General features: G+C 40.6%; 1 protein-coding gene across 1 annotated transcript in view; it reads right to left on the bottom strand.

Moving 5' to 3' along the window:
• Window positions 1–22,225, bottom strand: part of LOC125902777 (sickle tail protein homolog) — a 152,329-nt gene that overhangs the window by 57,991 nt on the left and 72,113 nt on the right. Inside the window, exons 3-5 of the mRNA XM_049599366.1 lie at window positions 9,418–9,604; window positions 8,852–9,050; window positions 7,534–7,627 (exon numbers count right to left, since the gene is read on the bottom strand). Of these exons, the coding sequence (XP_049455323.1) occupies window positions 7,534–7,627; window positions 8,852–9,050; window positions 9,418–9,604 (480 nt within the window). The remainder of the gene's footprint in view (window positions 1–7,533; window positions 7,628–8,851; window positions 9,051–9,417; window positions 9,605–22,225) is intronic.

Genomic DNA, 22,225 nt, shown 5'->3' with positions numbered 1-22,225 from the left:
AAAAAAAAAAAAAAAAGTAAAAAAACCCCCCAAAAAAACGAATATCGAATACCAAATTTTCATAAGGAATACCTACCCATAGAAACGAATATTCAAATATCTGAATATTTGGGTACAGTCCTAAATATTATGCAAAGATTATAAAGTTTCAGTACACCAAAACATTATGTTACTTTTAACTAAAAAAAAATGTTTGCATTTACATTTCAACTGGCACTATAACGAGCCTTGATGTTTGGATGTTTGATACCCAGTGTAATAGTAGTACATCATCTAGCACTTATGATATAGTAATACAAGTCGTTTTAAATGTCTGTCAGTTCATAACATTTAAAGGCCCAGACACACTGAACAGACATCAAAGAATTAGTGGCGACAAATTTTGAATGTTGGTAAACTGCTGCTTCGCCTCATGTCACCTGTGTCTTGGCCAAAAAGTTACAACTGAACATACTGCAAAAATTACAGCCAACATCAAACCAGCACATACATTCTGCGCCTGTTTGAGAGGAAACAGCTCTCCAGACCAGCAGGGGGTGGTAGTCTGCATTTGTCATTCAAAAGGGCAAACCAAAAAACCAACAGGCAGGATTCAAGCGTTGTATCCTCATGAAACTGTTTGTATGATATCCTATGAATTAGCACCCCACAAATATTTGATCCTTAACATAAAGTTACAAAAAATTAATGTTAAATTATGGGATTAGGTTTAGGCAAGTACATTACTATGGTTAGGGTTAGATAAAGAGACATGGTGACGACGTAAATTTACATGGTTTTGAACAACCGTCTCTTAAGGAAAGTCCTGTGTGTTTTGACCCATGCACCAGCCCAACCTGCCTCCTAACTGGAGTGTACCACCACTTCCCTCTTTATTCCCGTCAGCACATGGTCACATAATCGCAGCCTTCCAAAATACGCAAATTATGCATGAATTACTGGTTCATGAATACCTGGGATGTGTACGAATTTTGGTGCATTGTTTTTCGTGGGGAGCCTACAAACACTGCATTAGAACAGCTGGATTCAAGATGTTAGTCAAGCAGTAAGCACGTTAACAAAACAACCCTATGGTGAAAAACACAAATGAAATTTACCGTGCGCCACTGAACAATAAGCTACCACAAATAATTAGGAAACATTTCTGCCAAAGAGCTCAACGGCTAAAAAAATAATAATATTACCTGTAATGACAAGTTTGTCTCACTCCCTTTTGACTTGTTTGTTTACTTTCCTTACTTCCCGTTCTCTTCTTGTGCACTGAGCTCAACTGCCAATCAGAGTGATTTCTCTCACTAATAGGCTCCGTTGGCTCTGCAGCTGATTCAACATGCTGAATCGCCAGAAAAACAGCTGACAAGAGTGCTCACAGACGGCCTGACACTGACCACTGTCAGGAATCTACGGATTAAATTTATCAGAGTATGTGTGGGCTTAGGGTTTGTGATGTAAAATGGTGCCATTAACTTTGAGTCAAGAATGCAAAGTTGCCTGTTTGCCTGTACATCAAATTTTCAAATGTCAAGGTCAGTAGAAGTGTAGATACACAAAAGATCAATGGAAGAGGAAACAGAAATGTTACAACCAAATGAACACTCACTCTATTCTCGAGATTACTACACAGTGTTCTGTATGGGAAGCCAACATATCTGTCTTCAAGCATGTATACAATCTATATGTGGAAAATAATGAGGGAATGATCAGAGGACATTCCACAGATAAACAGGAATGTCTGAAGGTCACACCATACTGTTACTGTGTATGTGAATGGCAGAGATAAACAGAAGGCAGTGAATGTTGAAGGAGGCACTTCCTCTGTCAGCATCTTATCTGTCAGACTAGTGGGAGCAGAACAGCGTCTTGATTTTCTGACAGAATCAGACCCTCACTGACAAAAAGCTCTCATAATCCCACTAACTGGCAGCACAGTGATAGTGTGTAATTGAGCATTTTATAAACATCCCAAACTCAGGGATGGAAAGTTGAGACATGTTATCAGGACAGCTCTGAGAACATGAAGCATGGACACTATCAAAGTCCTCCCGCAGCTTTTCTACAAACATGAACATGATGGTTGTGTATGATGAAAGGAACATTACTCTATATGCAAGGCATTTCCTGTTGGTGATGATGAATCCAGTGTAACTTGTTTAGTTCCAGCGAGTGCCTTTCAGCACACATCCATTCATATCCCTTTGTTATAAGGACATGTTCAAAACAACATTAGCACAGTAAAATAAAGGCAGTCTCCTCATTCATGTCACTCAGATCACTGTGTTGGTCACCTGACAAAAAAATGTCTCAACTTTTGCCACACTGCAATGTGACATCATCAAGAAAAAACACTGCATTGGAAAATAAAATTCATGCAAGCAAACACACCTGGCAGATGACTCTGTAATGTGATCAGTAGGCGTGAACTAATACATCATTACCTGTATCTGTATCTGTTCAACTGACTATATTATCTGTATCTACATCCATATTTGGAACTTGCAAAGTTTAAAACAAACATGAGTGTTGCCGGTTGGAGGGACCTGACCAGTGGTGTTAATGCCTTTGACGAAAACTATGACAAATTTTTTTCATCAACTACCATGACAAAAACGAGACAATGACAAGTTAAAAATAGATCTTAATAATAAAAACAGTAAATGGACTGAGTAGAGCCAAAGACGCCACAGTACTATAGCCACGCTTTCCAACGTTTTGGCTGCATCACAGCATGCTGAACTGCCAAGTCCATAAAATACACTGCACTCAAATTCACCACACAACAGGCTGTATGGGTTGTAGCTGCTGCAGTTGTGGGCCAATCACATGCTGCATTAAATCGAAGAACACTCCCAGTGATCAGACAGATTTTTTCCTATTTGGCTACAAAAAGGGTTGAATGCAGGTATTGTGTGACTGGAGAAGTTTTGATACAACTTGGTACTGGGTTTTCTTAGTCGATACCTTGAAGGTATGGTGTAGCCTAACGATACCCAGCCCTTTTCAGGACTCACATGGGGAAATCAAATTTTAGTGAGTGACAGAAGTTAATGCAGCACTTCAGTGCTTCTGATCTGTGTATTCATGTTCTTTGGTGTTACAAACAGATCTTGAAGAAATACCTGATCATAATCATTAGTATTATTAGACTGCAATTTGACCATATGTAATGAATAATGACTAACAGATAGAGACAGGATGAAAAGGAGGCATCTTGTGCATACATATAGGTACTAAGCCTTATACAGATCAATTATATAATGGCTTCCTAAACAGATTCTACAATCAGCAGGTGGATTAATGGATTAGTTTTAGCTTTTGAAATCATGCTAAAATCTCGTATCTGCTCTAAGTGCATACTGAATTATGAGCTACTTGTAACCTGAATGTTGCTAGGCTAACATGTGTTCATGTCGGTTTAGTTAGCCTAGTTTAACATACAAGACTTTCTAATGGCTCTGGTAATGTGTTTTGTTGACTAAATGTGACAAAAGCTTCTCCCAACGTCTTTACTGGAGAATGAGTCATCAGTCAAGCAGCCAGTTGCAGTCTACATCCCTGTCTGTCGAGACTCATATAGGCTAACATATGTAGTGAAGACTTTATTAAATGCATTTTTGGCAAAATGGAAGTTATCACTATATTAACATGTTTCCAGTGAATCATTCCCAGTGAGAAACACGCTGTTTTCATTTAAAGACTGTTTTTACAGAGTGCAGAGGACTGATAGAGAGCTTCATCACATGGTGCAACAACAATCACCTGAGGCACAATATATGCAAAACCCTTGAGCCTGTGGTGGACTACAAGAGGAACAGGAGAGAACATAGAGTTGCAGCTATGACAGTTGACAATGCTTCAAATATGGGTGTTGCTGCAAAGAAGCTTCATATTCTAAAACATGGATGCATCACACACACAAGATTTATTCAATCAGCACAGTTTCAAGGTGGACACCCAAGATTAGTGTCACTAGTTCTGTATCTGACCAAATGTCTCTCCTTCTGTTCTTGAGATATGACGTTGAGTAATGACCAGAAAAGTGTTTTTGCAGAACATTATGATGTCACAGTGAAGCTGACCTTTGACCTTTTGGATATAAATGTCACCACATCATTTTATTCTATTACACGTTTTTTCCTAATTAGCATATGAATTCTTGAGTTTGGGTATAAAACATGTTTTGTGAGGTCATAATGACCTTGACCTTTGACCACCAAATTCTAATCAATCCATCTTTGAGTCCAAGTAGACATTTGTGCCTACGTTGATGAAATTCCCTCAAGGCCTTCTTGAGATAACACATTCACGAGACTAAGACAAACACAAGGTCACAGTGACCTGTGACCTTGGAGTCGTAGTGGACATTTGTGCCAATTCTGAAATAACTCCCTCAAGGTGTTGTTGAGATATCACATGTACAAGAACGGGACTGACAGACAGACAACCCGAAAAACATCTTACCTCTGGCCTTTCTCTGGCAGAATGCCAAAAATTGCAGTTCTTTGAACGACTACTTGAGGCAGTTCCCACAGGCCGCCATGTTAAAATGACCAACTTAACAGCCGAAATAAACATGTTTTACAGCCTGGTACAAAAACAGTTTTTGTCTCTATAGCTAATTTCCCCCTAAATGAGAACTGTACAGTGGGTGAATTTCTATTTAACACACCCATTTACATTTTATTAAGGCCTAAAGTTACAAATAATTAAGGGAGGGCCACGCTATAGGCTGTCTGCCAATACTGACCCCTCGCCCCTCTACAGCTCCACCCTCTCGCCCAAATATGATCACTTCTGGCTCCAAACAACCAAGATGGCAACAGCCAAACTGCCAAACAGTTGCCAAACTTCAAAACAGGAGTCCACAAGCCAACAGGTGATGTCACTGTACAGTAGTTACATCCATTGTTTTATACAATCTATGGTGCGCCAGCTTAAAAACATGAGTGTAAACGGGCACTTGCATTCTAATCAGGCTTATATTCGGGCCATATTTCCTTTCATGTTTCATCTTGTCACCTGTACCTCTGGCAACGTACCCACATTCTAACACAGTTTCCTGGGACTGAATAGGTTAAAGACACATATTAGTGTAATCTAGTTGAACAGCCGCGATACAAGAAGTACTTAACCAAAAATATTTGAGAAAGTGAGACCAAGTATCTTCTCCAGCTGTGCATAGATGACCATTATGGTTAACATACAGAGTGACAAAAAAATAACCATTACATTGCAATTCTCTAACCCAATTTTTCTGTCACTGCAGGTTAAATACATAGTTTGAAGTCCATATTAAACTGAGTACTAATACTGTGTAATTATACTATAGCAATACTATAACAATAAGTGACTTCTAATAAGACATTCAAAGCAACCAATCAGGCAAAGCCCAGTCCAGAAGTCCAGACTCCTCAACATGTCAGTCTGAAATCAATCCAGACAAACATAAATAGTAAGAGAATGTCATGTTATAATTATGGGTCAAACAGAGGTGACATATTTGTTGCTGATAGGCCCAGAGGCAGCTGCATCACTTCTTTGGTACAACGTGTTTACTGTGGCCTTGTTGAACCTGACTCTTCATATCGCTCCTACACACAGACCACTGTCTGTTCACAGGGGTCATGCTGAGTGCAGAGCCACAGCAGTTTGCTCAGGGAGAACTCCTCTGTGATAGAACAGAACATTTACTAACACAATCTCCTATAAGTTGACCGAGTAATGGTCGATTTAAGATTCATTGGGTAATATTTATTCATGTCACTTGTCTTGCTCTGTCTCCTGTGAGGAACAGTTGCAAAGTACAATTATTTGCTCTCTTTTCAGTGAGCTGTTTGGAAGGCTATTAGTCTCATGTCTGTGTGTTACTGTTAAGTGCAGAGCTGAGGTCAGGACATGGTTCATCTATCTTAGTATAAAGACTGAAAACAAAGGGAAGCAGCCAGCCAGCCACACCTCTAAAGCTCACTAATTAACAAACTGGTGTCTCAATTATCTAATCTGTACAAAAACAGAAATATATAAATCACAATGTATGGTTTTATGAGGAATTAAATCTTGGAGCTATTTCGGTTTTCAAAGCCACTTACAATGTTTCTCCTCACACACTAATATAGAAGAAGCACTGTGGGGTTCAGTGTTTTGCTCAACAAGACTTTGACATCTTGACAGAGGGGGCTGGGGATTGAACCAGCAACAGCTAGGGCTGACAGCCAACATTTATTACAACCTGAGCAAGAAGTTAAGTATTTACAACCATGGAAGTGGCCTCATGAGTGTAACTGTCAAACACATGGAATATCTCTCATCTTAAAAGTGGATGTAGTGACAAGAACAAAAATCAAAGAGATAAGAGAGGTTGACAAAATAGATAAGTGAAAATAATATTTCCTGTACATTTTCACTTGTAAATTCCACATAAACTGTACTTTTTCTATATCATGATATATATTTAAGAGACGGGGTGGGTGATATATCAAATTAACTTGATGTATCACCGCTATTTCCATGTGGGATGTATAAAATGACCATATTGCAAACACTGAATATAAACTGTCATGTCGTTCTTTTTAAGGGTTGCATTTTGTCACCAACTGCGGCTTGCAAATATTATTAATATATAGCATGGAGAGGCGTTAGTTTGTTTCCAGCCCTGCATATCCACTGGCTACACTGGAAGCCCTACTGTAGAAATACTGCTGGTTGCCCAGAGGCTTATCATCATCAGACCAATAACTGACAGGGTTTCCAGATTACAATTAGGCCGGTCACGATAATTACTTTTGTTGAACAATATATTGTCCCTGAAATAACAGTAATAAATGATATTGTTGTCATTTTCATACCATTTTAGTTGATATATTAATATAATAGCATAATAATGCAGGTAGACCCTTTCAAGGAGCAATGATCTTTTAATTCCACCAGAAATGACTGCAAACCAATCTCAGCATTTTTCTATTTATTCAGCTTAGGGGCTGTAAATAAAACACATCCACATCCAAGTTTTCTAATAACCAGGAAAACCCTGCTGTTTATTCTGGCATTATGTCGGCTAATATGTTGATGACATTCTTATGTAAACACAACAGTTAATATTGTACTATACTTGGACATGACCTGGATCATTTTTGCTGACCTCAGTAAATCAGTAACAGAATTGTGGTAAGAGGCCAAAAAGAATTGTGCTTATATTGTTATGAATGTAAAATTATCATTAAAGTAGGCTAAACCGTTTTAATCCAACTTAATACATGTTGAAGTTAACTAATTTACTCAAATTTACTGTGATATATAATTACAGTGCATACATACAGTGGGGTCTCCAAGTAGTCAGGTACATTCAAAATACTAATCTGTTTTATGTGGTGCGTTGTTTTGCATTCTTAGATAAATTCATAATGTTCCTGTTATAAAGTCACATCAAAATCTTATCAGTCATGTCTGAAACATAGTTTCTGCTCATCGTATCAACACTGCAGGATTCATTGTAATGTATAAAGGGTAAAGACAAGAGCAGAGTTTTTGCTGACTCACCCTTCCCCCTGTGTTGACAGGTCTGGCATGGCGGTTGAACACATGAGCTAGGTCTTTATGATAAACCTTGAGACAGGAGTGGGATGGGATGTTTCTGGAAGCAAAGAGAACACACAAAGTGACAGTTTAATGTGTGTGTGTGTGTGTGTGTGTGTGTGTGTGTGTGTGTATGTGTGTATGTATGTGTGTGTGTGTAAAGTCCTACAGAGGGACAAACTGGCTGACTGGCTACTGGATCTTATATCTTCTGATAAATATGACTTTATTTAGGTAAGCGTTGAACCCTGTCTGTCTTCTGTTACCAAACAAGGTGCTGAGACTTTCTAAACCAACCCTATCCCTTAAAAATTACACTGATATACTACTTATTTGCAAAAGCAAATCAAGTTATTTCAATTTTATTTGTACAGGCCAACATCAAAAATTTGCCTCAAAAGGCTTTATAATCTGTACAGTATATGACATCAACTGTCCTCAGACCCTCAGTTCAGTCAAGAAAACAGATGTGATGAGGGTTGTTTGGGACAGGGACCACTGTGCACACACAGGTATTCCGTCTGGTCATGCTGCCTTTGTGGTTTTGAATTTCTTCAGGCTCCTCCTAATGTTGTGCAATGAGACAGTAACTGCATGTTCCTCTCCAGTGGGGACTTCCAAGCCCTGATACAACAGTTTTTCAGCTGCTGGTAGTGTTAGTCTTGAAAATTTGAGCTCTTCAGCCAGAGAGATTTCCAAAATCACTGTCTGTTGGAACCAGTATTCCCGCTTCTTCCCGTAGCCTTGCTTAGCTTCCTTCACTGCTCTGTAGACATTTTATGATGCAGCTGTAGGCCTCCAAAGCATCATGGATGGTGAAATCCACCCATGACTTCTGGTTGAGAAAGGTCCTAATGGTCACTTTAGAAACAACATTGTCCACTAATTTTCTAAGAAATCCCACAACAGTCTGTTGATGCATTGATGTTGTTATCAGAGCTGCACCAGAACACGTCCCAGCCTGTGTCACACAGAGCGTCCTAAAATGCAGCCTTTGATTGGTCAGTCCTTCATGTGACCTCTCTATGAACCTGAACTTCCTGTCTGCCTTTGTTCCACACAACAACTACGGAAACAACTACTTCCAACTGAACATAGCTAATGCACTTATGTGTGGACATTATGAATAGGTTGAAAAATAATAATAATAAAATAATAATTAATGATAAAATATTCAGGAATATGGTGTATATACATATAGTATGTCATTTTATGTTCACCCTGTATTACAATAATAACTCTGTGTTGGTGTATGTAAGTTTAATTGTTAATTTCTCCTCACCTGATGTCATCCAGGTCGTAGTAGACGTTGCGGCTGGTGTCTTTGATGTAGATGGCCATGTTGGGAGACTGTAGCATCTTCATGGTGAGCTGATGAGGGAAGGCAGTGACAAACAGAGCCCGTAGAGCGTCCCGACTACTGATCTCAGCGGGCATCCTGACCTGCTTTGTCTCCTCCCCATACTGCAGGTACAACACACCTAACGGAGCACGCACACACACAAACATATACACACACACACACACACACACACACACACACACACACACACAGGGCTTTAGTGTCTCACAGGACTCTGCAGTGTGATAATACTGCCACATGTATCAATCTGAATGCAACATGTCTGACATAATCCAGTACCACAGTTAATACGCTGTACAAATCAAACACTTCCCTTTAACAATGCTGTTGGTTCATAGTGTTATTTAGGTATTACATCAGATACCTAATATCAAAGGACTCGGATCAGAAAATCTTGAAAGTTTATGATAACACTTGCAATTAATGTATCTGTGTGTGTGTGTGTGTGTGTGTGTGTGTGTGTGTGTGTGTGCATGTCTCCCTACCAAGCGGCATCTCTCTTGTCTGACCACTTGACCGGCCCACAGGTAGACTTGCTCTGGCTTTACAGCCCCTTGTAAAGGGGACTGTGGGGGGCAGCACCTCTCCATCAGACATTGTCTCTAAAGCCAGAGGATCCTGCTGCTCTGTCAAGCCCACCACACTGCTTTCAGAGGGCCTAGGACTCCTTGCCTGGATGGAATGAAAAAGGAGAGAAGAGCATACTGAATTACACTAAGATCACATGGGATTTTATCCCTGCAGGAAGAATAATAGCATGGAAATATAGAAAAATGTAGAATGCGTTTGAATGATGATGAGAGCTTCCAGAGTTGGTCTTTTGAGAGGGGCAATATGTATTTCTTACAAAGAGACAAATATTAATACAGCTACCTCTGCCACTGCTTTCCGCCACCAGAGGAAAGCTTCATGGATTTCCATTCTTATTGTATATGTATTGGTCACAGAGCACTCACATGTCTGTAACATCCACAATGCTTGCCATCATTGTCTGAAAGTCTCTAGCTCACTGTGGCAGCCAAGTACACTCAGGATCAGAAATAGGTTTGCCAGGTAAATTCAACAATCTAAAATTCACATACAAGGAATTTGCCTTAGTGTTTGATCCATAGCAATAATCGTAGTAGAGAAAAAAAAATACAAGCAAGTTCTTCAAAGGGTTGAGAAACACGAATAAAATACAACAAAGTTACAATTAAATTAGAAATATGTACAATATATCTATTCAAAAATGAAGTGCATAACAGTTTTGTGCAAGACTGTGCAAAATATCGTCCAAGAAATGTGCAAAAAGTCACAGAATAATTTATAGAGAAAATGGGCAGTTATGCAGAGATGAAAATCCAAACTAGAATTACTGCCTCGCAGTTGTATGCCTCTGCGCACCAGTCAAGTTGCACTTACAGTTTACATCAGTGTCTATGAAACACATCTACCCCTGACAGCAAAGAAAATCTTTACAATCAGCACAGTTTCAAGGTGGACACAGTGTCACCAATTCAGTATCTGACCAAATATTTCCCCTTCTGTTCCTGAAGTCAGAAAAGTGATTTTGCAAAACATTATGATGTCACAGTGAAGTTGATCTTTGACTTTAGGCATCTGTGTGAAATTTTGTCATAATGAGCATATGAAGTCTCGAGTTATGGTCAAAAGCATGTTTAGTGAGGTCACAGTCAACTGATCGATCAATTAATTCTTGAATCCAAGAAGTCCAAAAACTTGAGAAAACCCCCAATCAGGTTTGCTGAAATATTGTCCACAAGAATGAGTTGAACGCAAGGTCACAATGACCTTGACCTTTGGCCATCAAATTCATGGTTAAGTCTAAATGAACTTTTTTCAACTTTTTTTTCAAAATTGAAGAAATTTCCTCAGGTGTTCTTAAGATATCATGTTCACAAGAATGCCATCAACACAGGGTCACACTGACCTTGACCTCTGACCACCAAAATCTAATCAGTTCATGATTGAGTCCAGTGGATGTTTCTGCCGTATTTGAAGAAATTCCCTTGTTCTTGAGATATCATATTCACCAGAGTAGGACGGACATCAGATAATCCAAAAACATAATGCCTACAGCCACGGCTATTGCCCATGTGGAGGCATAAAAATTTCAGAGATGTGTGTTAATGTAACCCACTGTGACAGATGTTAAGACTTCTGTATCATGAAGTGTCTATGGAGCTAAATGGGAGTCAGTGTCAGTGTGGCAATCCTGGGCCTTGTTGATGAAGACACCTGCAGATGGGAAGAAACTGTTTTTGTGGCCACTTCCTGCTTCACCTTTGACCTACTGCACTTACTGTAGTTAAGAGCACACAGTTGTCCTGTATAAAAAGGATTCGAAACATTTCATGAGTGCTCACTTTCAGTCATTCTGTGGGTGAAGCATATAGGCTACTTGTAATGGTTAAGGTTGGGGTGGAATGTTTTATGTCAAAGAGGGTCCTCACAAGGACGCACAAACATGTGAGAGTCTGTGTGTGTATAAAGCAGTGAGTTGATCAGAGATGATTGGTCTGATGTGGACTTCCTCTTGGCAGCGCAGCCATGTGACTTGGTCCTGTATGCAGACGCTCTCATTGAAGCACAACCACTGAACTGATGTTTGAAACCTGACATGTGCACAAGTGCATACACAAGCACACATACAGAGACTGCACACACGTGAACACTGAGTCACTACACTATAATGACAAGGTAAGCCACACTGGGCTGAATAATGCCCTGTGGCTTACAGCCCACACATTCACAGTACTCTGCACACACTGCACAAGTTATGCTGCTGAGAATTAGTGGATGTCATGTGTCTGTAAAGATGCTAGACAGACACCATACTGTATATTACAATTGGTTTTGACCACATGCAAACTGAGTGGTCACCCAGAGTGGCATCAGCTCAGGGGGACGCAGAGCAGGAGTGGTGGTTTAGGAATCATGCTATGTCTAAACTGACAGAAAGACAGTATGGCTGTGGGGCGGGGCTTGTGAAGGTACTGTAGGTCATACAGAGTTCAGTGATGATGATGTGAGACCAAGCTGAGGGTCTGTTCAAACTAAAATATTATTCCTCCCTTTAAGACACTTACACAACTCACACATCTTCTCCTTAACTGAAAGAGTCCTATTTTAATTCATTTAATTAAGGGGAATTTTATTGGGACATAGAACTCATTAGCTATGTTGAGTACATATGAGTAGTTACAGTAGATACACGTGCACCTATCATGGTATCTCCTGACTCCAGGTTGTTAGCTGCTCTGCCTATCTGGTAGTGAATTTAACAGTCACAGAGGAACAAGAGGAACGGACTGAAAGAAGACGCTGCACACTGATCAGAGATCTGTTTGTGGTGACCAGTTGTCTTTGGTTTTGAAAGGCAAAGCCACAGGAGTGTACTGAGCAGTGTGCTGATTCTTCTTTATGTAGACTGTCCCTGCCACGTAGACAGGTAGCTGGGCAGCCAGGTAACTACCATACTTTTCTGTGCCGAAAACAAATTCTCTGTGTGCCTTCATCTGATTTTGAAATCTTCAGAAAACCTAGAGAAAGAGTCTGCCGCTGTCCAGTTATGTACAAAACCCTGTTTATCTATGGCTACTTGTACATGCACTAAAATTGCTTTTGCTCTTATTCCAAAAAAGACAATATTTCTACTAAGCTGTTTACATGTCTGATGAAAATGAATATTCCACTTATATTCCTGTCTACATGCAGCCGTGCATACTCTGATAAATGTGCTCTAACGTGAAGTTTATCATGTCATAATTGGAATACAACAGCTGGAACTGCTTGTCTTTTGCTTCTTTGCATAAAAAATAGTGGTCCAAGTGGTGGTGGACTTGTTAGACTGTGTGAATGCAGCCTCCCTCTTTCATGCCTTTAACCACCTTCTTAAAAAGGTCAGCGTGGTGATATTTGAGCATATCCAAAAACCTGTTGATATCCAAGTCTTTCCTAATGTTTAAACAGGTTGTGTGTCACAAACTGCAGTAAAAACCCCACTTGAGACGCATACTCTAAAGGCTCTGTGTACATGAATGTGTACAGAATGTTTTTAAAACCTGAATAATACTGGCATATCCCATGGCTTAAATCCACCTAATCCAGAAAATCCAAATGGAATATGCTGTTTACATGACTTCGTTTGAAATTCAGAATATTGTCATGTTCAGAACAATAGGTCAATATTAGTGTGCATGGGAACGCTTTCAATAAAATCGAAAAGTGATTCTTATACATTTGACTCCTATTCCATACTTAAACGTTAATTGAATATGTATCTACATACATATACAATGAAAAAAAACTGTAGTTTGGTCCATTTTTGGAACAGCCTCTTGATCGAAAAAATCATCTCAATTCAAAACTATTCATTTTATAAGCTTAAATTATTGACTTCATCGGAAGAGTGCAACTCTCGAAACAGATGTGAAGCCATCAGTTAAGCCCCTTTCCCACTGGGCTAACACCCACTAAAACCTGGCAATTATATTTACTGGGAAAGGTTACAAACTGCTTTCACTCAAACGACGCACAAATGACTCTGCAGTAGTCATGGGTATGTATAAGCCACAGTTCCAATCAGCTCCGATCAGCAGTGGCGGAAATACAACACCCAGGTAAACACACACATTTAGCCTCTTTGCCTGTGCGATGCAATGAGGAACCACCTCAAATTACCATCCATCCCTGTCCAAGCAGCCCTCGAACATCATTCAAAATTTAGTCGGCACTGAGTTTGAGAGAGAGACTGAATAAGTATGATTCAAAATAAGAAGTAACCACCATGACATTTTTACTGGCCTCCATACTGCTTTCCACTGTTTAGTGACCCATTTTCCCACCTGTTCATGAAATCAAACATGACACACCAGAAGAAGAAAAAAAGGCTCTGGTCTACTGACAATGGGAGGGCAGTTTATTCCCCATCTGTAACGGGTTTTCCTGTGTTTCAAAAAATCTGCATACACATGCTAATTTTGATGGGAAAAAGATGTGAGATGTAGTTGGAGTTACCACTCACAGCCGTACAGTGGTGTTTGAGAGTGTAACTGTGTATATATTTTTCTAATTCATTTACTAATTTAATCACCTATTTTATAATATTTATTAATATTGTCTTTCATGTAATCAATTGTTTCATTCGTGGTCTTTCCATTGTAATTGTGCTTGGCAACACATGTTAAACATCATGCCAGCACAGCCTACTGAACTGAATTGAACTGAATTGAGTGGAGCTTCTTCTAGTGGTGGACGATAAAACGATAACATATCGTATTGCGATAAACACTTATGTGCCGTCGATAGAAAAAAACGTTCGATATAACATTTGATAATGCTACTGTATTCTGTCAGGAAAAAACACAAGGAAAGCCGAGCAAGTCCTCGGAGTTAGGCTGTGCAAGGTTGGTTGCATGAACACACTCACTTATCCCTGGTAACCCAGCAAGGGTGTCACACAAACAGCTAACATTGTCAGGTTTGGTTGCGCCACCCTTGTGTTTGAACACAGGTCCGCTTACAAATATTGGTAGTCGCGGGTTATGTTTTTTTGGGCTTGTTTCTAAAGTGGAGTTGCTTATTTGGGCTTGCTCTCTAAACGTCAACTTTCTCTCTATATATATCTGTCTAATAAGTTATTTAAACGTATGACAGTATGTCAGACTGCTGGATGTTTCCACAGCTCTGCTCCTTCCGCCCCTCTCCTTCTACATTTTCACACTTAAAAATGCGCGAGTAATGGAGGTCCTTTAACAATTTCGCTAACAAGTGGGCGAAATATGCAAAGAATACAATAAAGATTTGTAGAAAGAGAGAGGAATAAAAGATTCGACTTCAAGAGGGGGACAATTCAAAGGCAGTGCAGATTCAGATTCTGTGTGAAATATGTACTCATCATTCAGATCGTGTTCAGCATACTAACACTGTTACAGTTGTTACAGTTATTTCTTATTTCTTATCTGCTCATCTGAAAGCATTTTAATTCAATTTATGTTGGTTTGAATTTATCTTACCATTTTACTGGATGTCCACTGCTGTTACGTGTCATTACAAGTCTACCTCAGGTTTCCTCGCTACTCATCTGTACAGTCTTCTGTTCTGCTGGTCATCTTTACAGATATGTTTGCCTGAAAGCATTTACTAGCTTTACTTGAAGTTAAGAGAAAACTGTTCATTTTTTATTTAGTTTTTATACCATCTTGTGTATGTTCAATTATTTGAGTGTTTTCTAATGGCTGTGTTGACATTACATTTTCCTCCGTGTGCCTTGACTGATGACTGTGATTGAAATCAGAAGAAAGCTATTGACTTTAAAATAAATGTGTTAAAATTTATTTATTTTCTCCTGGTCCTTATTTTAAATAGGTTATAAAAATTTTCTTGATAAGTATTGTTATCGATCAATATGAAAGAGCTATATCGTGATATAGTTTTCATCCATATCGCCCACCCCTAGCTTCTTCCTGCACAAATGATCTTTGGCTGAGTACAGACACAGGCTGCATTAATTAGTGACAGCCAATAAGACCTGCTGTTTGTCATTTTAACTTAAGAAAGTGTAAATCACAGCCAGTGTCTGGTCCAGGTAAAAATGAAAAGCCATTAGCGTCAGAGTTGAGCAAATCTCTCTCTCTCTCTCTCTCTCTCTCTATATATATATGTATATAGAGAGAGAGAGAGAAAGAGAGAGAGAGAGAGAGACCGCTGTAACAGATAAAATACTGAGGAAGACACTAACTATGTACAGACTCAGTGATCACAGCCTGGACATAGAGACTGGCAAACACAGGTAGACCTGGCTGCCTAGAGAAGCTGTGTGAGCCTTGTCTTAAGAGACAGGTGGAGACAGAGCAACATTTCCTACTACAATGTAATGAAAGTTGAAGACTGGTTAACTTTATGCAAATTAGCTCTAACGTGTTTGAGCTGCAAATGACCAGGCACCAATCGGAATGTAGATGTCCATCTCTTGTGTGGAACCCAGAGAACATCCTTGGAAACTTTTAGTTCCTACCACACATTCGTTCCTACTTCAAAACAAGCAGCAAGCTGTCAAACTGATCTGTGTTCAGCCTGAAGTAGCGTGGAACCTCTCCCCATCCAGTCGCAGCTCCCGCACCAGCCGATGATATTCCCTGTGCTGTTCACAGCCCGGGAGGATATCGTGAACCCAGACCTGACGGTGGCGCAGGTACCACACGGCAGCACAAATTGCAAGAGTGTCTTCTTCCATGTTGAATCGATACACAAGTGTGGACAAGCACATGTACTTATACAATTTCTTTGTGTTCTGAAAAGCTTCAATTCATTTGCTCTCCTTATCACCAGTTTAACTAATCGCGCTGTAGGCACTCAACCCAAACCACTAACAGTGTTTCCCCTAGGTTTACAGCTTTGGGGTTGGAATAACAAATCAAAAATTTTTGCTCATATTCGGTTCGGGTTCGGCCCACTTGACATGCTGCTGTGTTGTGCTACGGCCTATTCAAGTGCTGAAATCTGTTATTTACGTGACAATGCCTGAACGCAACACAGGCTGTGTGTGTTTAATGTTTAATGTCAGACATATTTAGACTTTTTGTTCTGTTTTCATTGTCCAAACGTGACAGTTTCTGTACTCAGGCAAATGCATGAAGTCACATTTCTGTGCTCCAGCCAGTAACCTGCTTTGTGGCTCCTTTAAATTGAGAAGCATAATGGAACATTCAGAATTTGACGTCATGAGCAACTTGAGCTGCTTTTGCTGCCACAAATATTTTACCAGCGGCGCTGCTAGACTGAATTCAGCTATTTTGAAGCTTTGGCAGCTTTTGGTGTGAACGCACAGTTAGAGACAACCAACACAACAACACATAACAACTGGAGTTCACAGCAACCCTTGGCTGAAGACATCTCAAATATACACTATAAACTGTCAAAGATATTCTCACAAACTTTGTCTTTTTTTTTTACTTTGAAAACAAAAAAATTGGTCAACTATGCATTTTTGAGTTTTTTCAAATCCATTTCAGGAATTTACTTGCTCACAAGCTCACAGTAGTGGAGACAGAATCTTTCCTGCACAGGGACAATGTACAGTGCAAACTTCACGGTGAAAAAACTCAAAGATGTAAAGGATTTAGAGAAATCAGATCATATTTCACACAGTGAACATGAGGGGCAGCCAACCTTTTGTCAACACACAGACGTGTAAGAACGTGTTCAGCTATCTGCCAGACCAAATTAGAAAAGCATCAAGAGTCAGAGCTCAGGAAAACTACCAAGGCTCCATGAAAGTACCACACAATACACATATTCTATACAACACTAGAAGAAGTCGTCCTCGAATTTGATAAAGGTTTGCTCTGAACAAACGTCAGTATCCAAAGCTCGTTAAGCCCTACCAATTTTTTACTAACATTAAATTTTACTATAATTATTCTAAACAAAATATTTAACAAATATACTATGGAACCATAGGATATATTAGTAACTGAATCACCACACTGAATGGAATCAAATGGGATCAAAGACAAGTGAACATCAGCAGCACATTTTGTGGCAATGCAGCCATATCCTTTGTACAAAGGTAAGTTTGACCTGATGATAATGTCATAAGAAAGATAGAGGAGCATGTCAATAAAAGAATTCATCCTCTGAGGAGCATGAATGATGCAACTAAAGGAATGGTCAGGAGTCACCAAAACCTTAAAATTAGTGATGCACCGACACAAAACATTGGAGCAGTATGAGCACCCATTATTTAACACATTATGCATCAGCCACACATGACTACTTCTTATTACATAATTGGGAATATCTGAAAACAAAACTGTATGAACCTGGACCTGTGTGCCAGTGTGGGCACACAAATGACTCCTTGACAAATTTGTGGCAAAAATTAAGAACATTTTTTCAATGAACAATTGCAGGGAATCCATAATATCAGATTACAGATTCAGAGAATCTGGTAAATATCTCTGCTTGTAAGGGGCAAGGCTGAATCCCTCTGGTAGCATCATAAACAGACACGACTTTTATAAAAGATATTACTACATGGGCTTGAGAACACTTCAGAAAATGGTTGTCAGTGAGAACAGTTCATCACTCAGGTACGCGCGACAGGTCCGACGGACACGTGCTCTGCAGGCAGCGTCTGGCCGGCACAGAGCCCTCGCTGCAACCCGGCTTGTTGTCGTTGCTGTGCATGCATGCCCACATTTCTGTTGCTGTAATATGGCCAGCGCAGCTGCAGGAGGATCAGAGCAGCCAGTTTTGGTCAAAAATGATAAAGGAAAAAGCACTCTTTGGAAATATTTAGTGAAGTGAACACAGCACGCTGCAGACGGCAGGTACAGCCCCTCCCCTCACTAGCAGCTTAGCAGCTGGTGTCGCCAGCATCAAACTAAAATATAACTTCTAACGTTAATGTGGGAGCTAAGCAGAAAACTGTATCAGTCATGCCCGTCTGTAACATTAATAGACAATGTTAGTTTAACAGGACAACACAATTATGTGTGTCTGAAAATGTTAACTGTAAAGTCACAGATTGAAGCTGAAAAAACATTTGGTTTCTCCCATAACCCCTGGTTCTCTGATCACATAGTGAGGTAGAAACAGGAGCATCCTGAGCCTAAACTACCAACTCTATTTGATCAGCAACAAAAATATGGTGCCAATTCACCAGAAGCACAGAACATAAACAGGGCTGTAGATAAATACATTTGTATGGACAGATCTTGTTTTTGGTTGTTATTTATTTTGGGGGGATTTTTTGTTGTTATCATTGATGTTACTGTTCTGATCTTTATTTAAAAAATGACATGATTCTTAATTTTTTGCTGCTGTATCGAAAATGGTATCGAGTATTGAATATTTTCCTGGGTATTGATATTGAGTTTGAAATTTTAGTATTGTGACAACCCTAAAAGGCGCTATACAAATACAAGTCTGTTTACCATCATATTCAGTATAACTGTATATTTACTAGGGATGTCCCGAACAGTAAATAATCTGCACCAGGATGTTTCGTTAGCCAGCAAAAACACTCACATCTGAGCAGCATCAGCCATTGGTGTGAGTTGTGAGGTGTAATTCAGCATTAAATAATCAGCATGTGTGTCTAACTGTGGATGGTGGAGCTGCTGAATAGAGTTGTGGAGTCTGTTAGTAGCAGCAGTGGTTGTTAGCGGTTAGCTCCACTTGTTAGCTGCTAAATGGCAGCAGAGCAAGCAGCCACCAGCCGCCAGACTTCACAGCTGATCCCCGCAGGACTCCACTCAGTCTGGACTGTCTTAGGAAGGTTTATGGTTTGATGCTGTTTGACAGGCAGGTAGGAGGCTCAGTTATCAGTTAAAAAAATGCCTTGATTGACCTTGATCCTGATCTTTGAGATCAGATGGAGACATCCCTAAACAATTTTTAACAAGTTTATCAGTTTGAACATTAAATATTGTCTTTGTCTTGTTTTAAATTGAATATATCTCTAAAAATAAATTATCAAATTAGCACATTATGTTTTAATTATGTTTCACACAATGCTACAACTTTTTTTTAAAAATGTGGTTGTGTATTGACACTCATCCCCATAAAATTATGAAAGCAAATTTATTCAGTGTAAACACACTCAGGATTTCACAGCTACAGAGAATGACTGTGTGATGAAGTTGTTACACAGCTAATAAATGACTGAATGAATGGCTTTCATGGTTAGAAGTTCCTTGTGTCCTTACGCATCATTTATTACAATGTGCAAATATGTGCCTGCCCCATACACAAACACTCACATCCTTCATATGACTTCATATGACCAGTGCTGACATTAAGCATAACTGTTTACCTGGTGTGAGGGAGGAGCTTCCATCATAGTGGAGGTGGATGTAATGAAAGGTAACAGCAGACAGATGACCACTTCAACCACTACTCTGTGTTTAAAGTGAATCGGTCTGGCTCCATCACATTACAGCAGCAGCAAACTACAAGCTGACTGCATAAAGGATAACAGCTGAGGACTGCCTGAAGCACTCCTATCCAAAAACTTCAAACACACACACTTATTGTAGTTCAACCCTGTAAACCCTGCTAAGTGCTTCTGACACACGCAGTTTGTTCCCACCTTAAAGAGACAAAGTAGGTCTTGAGGACTGCTAATTACAGGCCTGAGGGAAGCTGACAAGTCAGATTACACTGCCCCAGTGCTGTATTTGAAAAAAGCACTAATGATGCTTTTTAGTGGTGTCACTTGCCACTAAACATGAATCACAAAGCAGCCGTAGAAGAATCTGTCTCGTCACTGCAGTTCAGCACTATAAGTATATGTAAATAAAGTTATATTTATGGATACTAACTTATATTTTATTCCAACACACCTCAACATTTAATTCTAAAAAGGAAAAAAACAAAGATTTTTCTTCTTAAGGAAGTTATTACTGCTTATTTTAGAGGCATCTTTTGAAACTGTACATCTTTTAGGTCAGGTTTAATTACTATCTGTTGATTTAGAAATCTTATGTATGTGTAATCTTTGGTGATCTAGTTCTCATCAACTCACCTCTCTCCGTGCTCCGTAGCACTATGCATTTTAGCTCTGGGGGGGTAGTTCCTTGGGGGTTTAGTTGCTTGCTCAGGGGGCAGCCGGCAGCTTTCCTCCACAGTTAGCCACCGTGAGGTGTAGGTGGCTTTCCGGTTTGCGCCTGCGGAGGCCTCCCATTTCCTCATTACAACACGGCAGTATAAGTATCCTGCTGTACAGTGTCAAAAAAAAAAATCCATACTGTGGCCACACTCACATCTCAGAGCGCACTTTCTGGTCCCACTACAGTGATGTCACTCTCCGAAAAAAAAAAAGAAAGAGAGAGAGACGATGGCAAGATGGCAGGGCCCTTCTTTTGTGGGTTGTAATTTTAATATGCAAGTAGAGGATGGCCATGACTTCTGTGTGCTATGTTAGGGAATTGAGCCTGGAGTGACTGCTAGTGATAATCCAGCTTCATGCATAAACTGCTTCTGCTCTGCTAAACAAAGGGAAGCCCATTGCCATTTGTTTGGCAGATGTCCTCCAGTCCCTTCTCAGGGCCTGCAGCCAGCTTAGCGCCCTAGGTTGGCAGGTCCAGTAGTGGGGGATGGGGTCTCATCAGGTTGCTCCCCCGTCTTCACTATTACATTTTGAGTAGGGGGTGTTGGACTGTGTCATATAGGAACTTCCCTGCTCCTGGGCCCTCTGCTGTTATTGGCTGGGCTACTTTGGCTCTGGGGCTTGACCTGCCAGCTGATCAGGGTCCCGCCCCTTCCTGTTTCGATGGTGAAACAGGGGGGCAACCCACAAAGCTCCTTGTGCCTCTCCTTTCTGATTTCAAGGAAGCGGTCAAGAGTCAATTTACAACACCGACGGCAGGGGCACACTGGTCGGGGCTCTGTCGTCGTATGGCTAAAGTTGACAACCGGGGGAGGATAGGCTGTTGGCCATTGTCCCCCATGGATCAGGCTTTGGCTGCCTTGGCGGCTCCATCAAAGTCCCTCCTGAGCAAGGCGAACTGCCTGAGTAGAAACTGCAAGGTAATGGATGGCTTGTTGGGGAAAAATGCATGGAGCCATGGCAGTCCAGACACAGCTGGCAAACACAGGTGCCATAATGTCCCTGTACCAGCACCATCTGGTTGGCCAGCGAGGAAGGGTGTAGGACGGATCTAATAGCTGAACTACAACATGTCTCCTCACTTCTTCCAAAGCTCATAAGAGAGCAGGGTGAAGCAGCTGGCAGTGCTATGGCAGGTTTTTGGGTGGCCAGGCACCATCTCTGGCTGTCACAGTCCATGCTGCAGCCAGAGGATAGGGCGTGTCTGCTCAAACTGCCTGTTGAGCCATCTGCCTTGTGTCGGCCTGATGCATCCATGATGATTCAGCAGGGCCAGGAAGCCCGTCGCTGTGCTAAGGAGGTGTCAGGCACCTTGAAGCAAGGTCAGGGCTGGCAGCGGCCTCAGCAGAGTCCACAGAGACAGCTGCAGGCAGTGGTGCTTGTCACAGTGCAGCTTTGTGTGGACCTCCCGTGGTGGTAGGATGGTAGTTACCAAGGCTGCTCATACAGGGGATTATAGGCTTGCTGATGTCATGTTGCGTCCAAACTAGGGCTGACCCAAAAAATTCGAAGCTTCGAAGCTTCGTTCGATGGCACAGGATTCAATTGTGAAAAAAAAAATTCGAAGCTTCGGCGCTTTTTTACCCGTTTTTTGGGGGAGGCCTTAAACGCAACACTAACCCCCACCAGTCCCATACTTACAATGAGCGCACTCAGAGCTGGCAGACATGTCC

This window comes from Epinephelus fuscoguttatus, linkage group LG15 (genome assembly GCF_011397635.1).
Source record: "Epinephelus fuscoguttatus linkage group LG15, E.fuscoguttatus.final_Chr_v1".
In the NCBI taxonomy this organism is placed as follows: Eukaryota; Metazoa; Chordata; class Actinopteri; order Perciformes; family Serranidae; genus Epinephelus; species Epinephelus fuscoguttatus.
The sequence above is the reverse complement of the archived record's forward strand: the minus strand, read 5'-3'. Positions and strand labels throughout refer to the sequence as shown.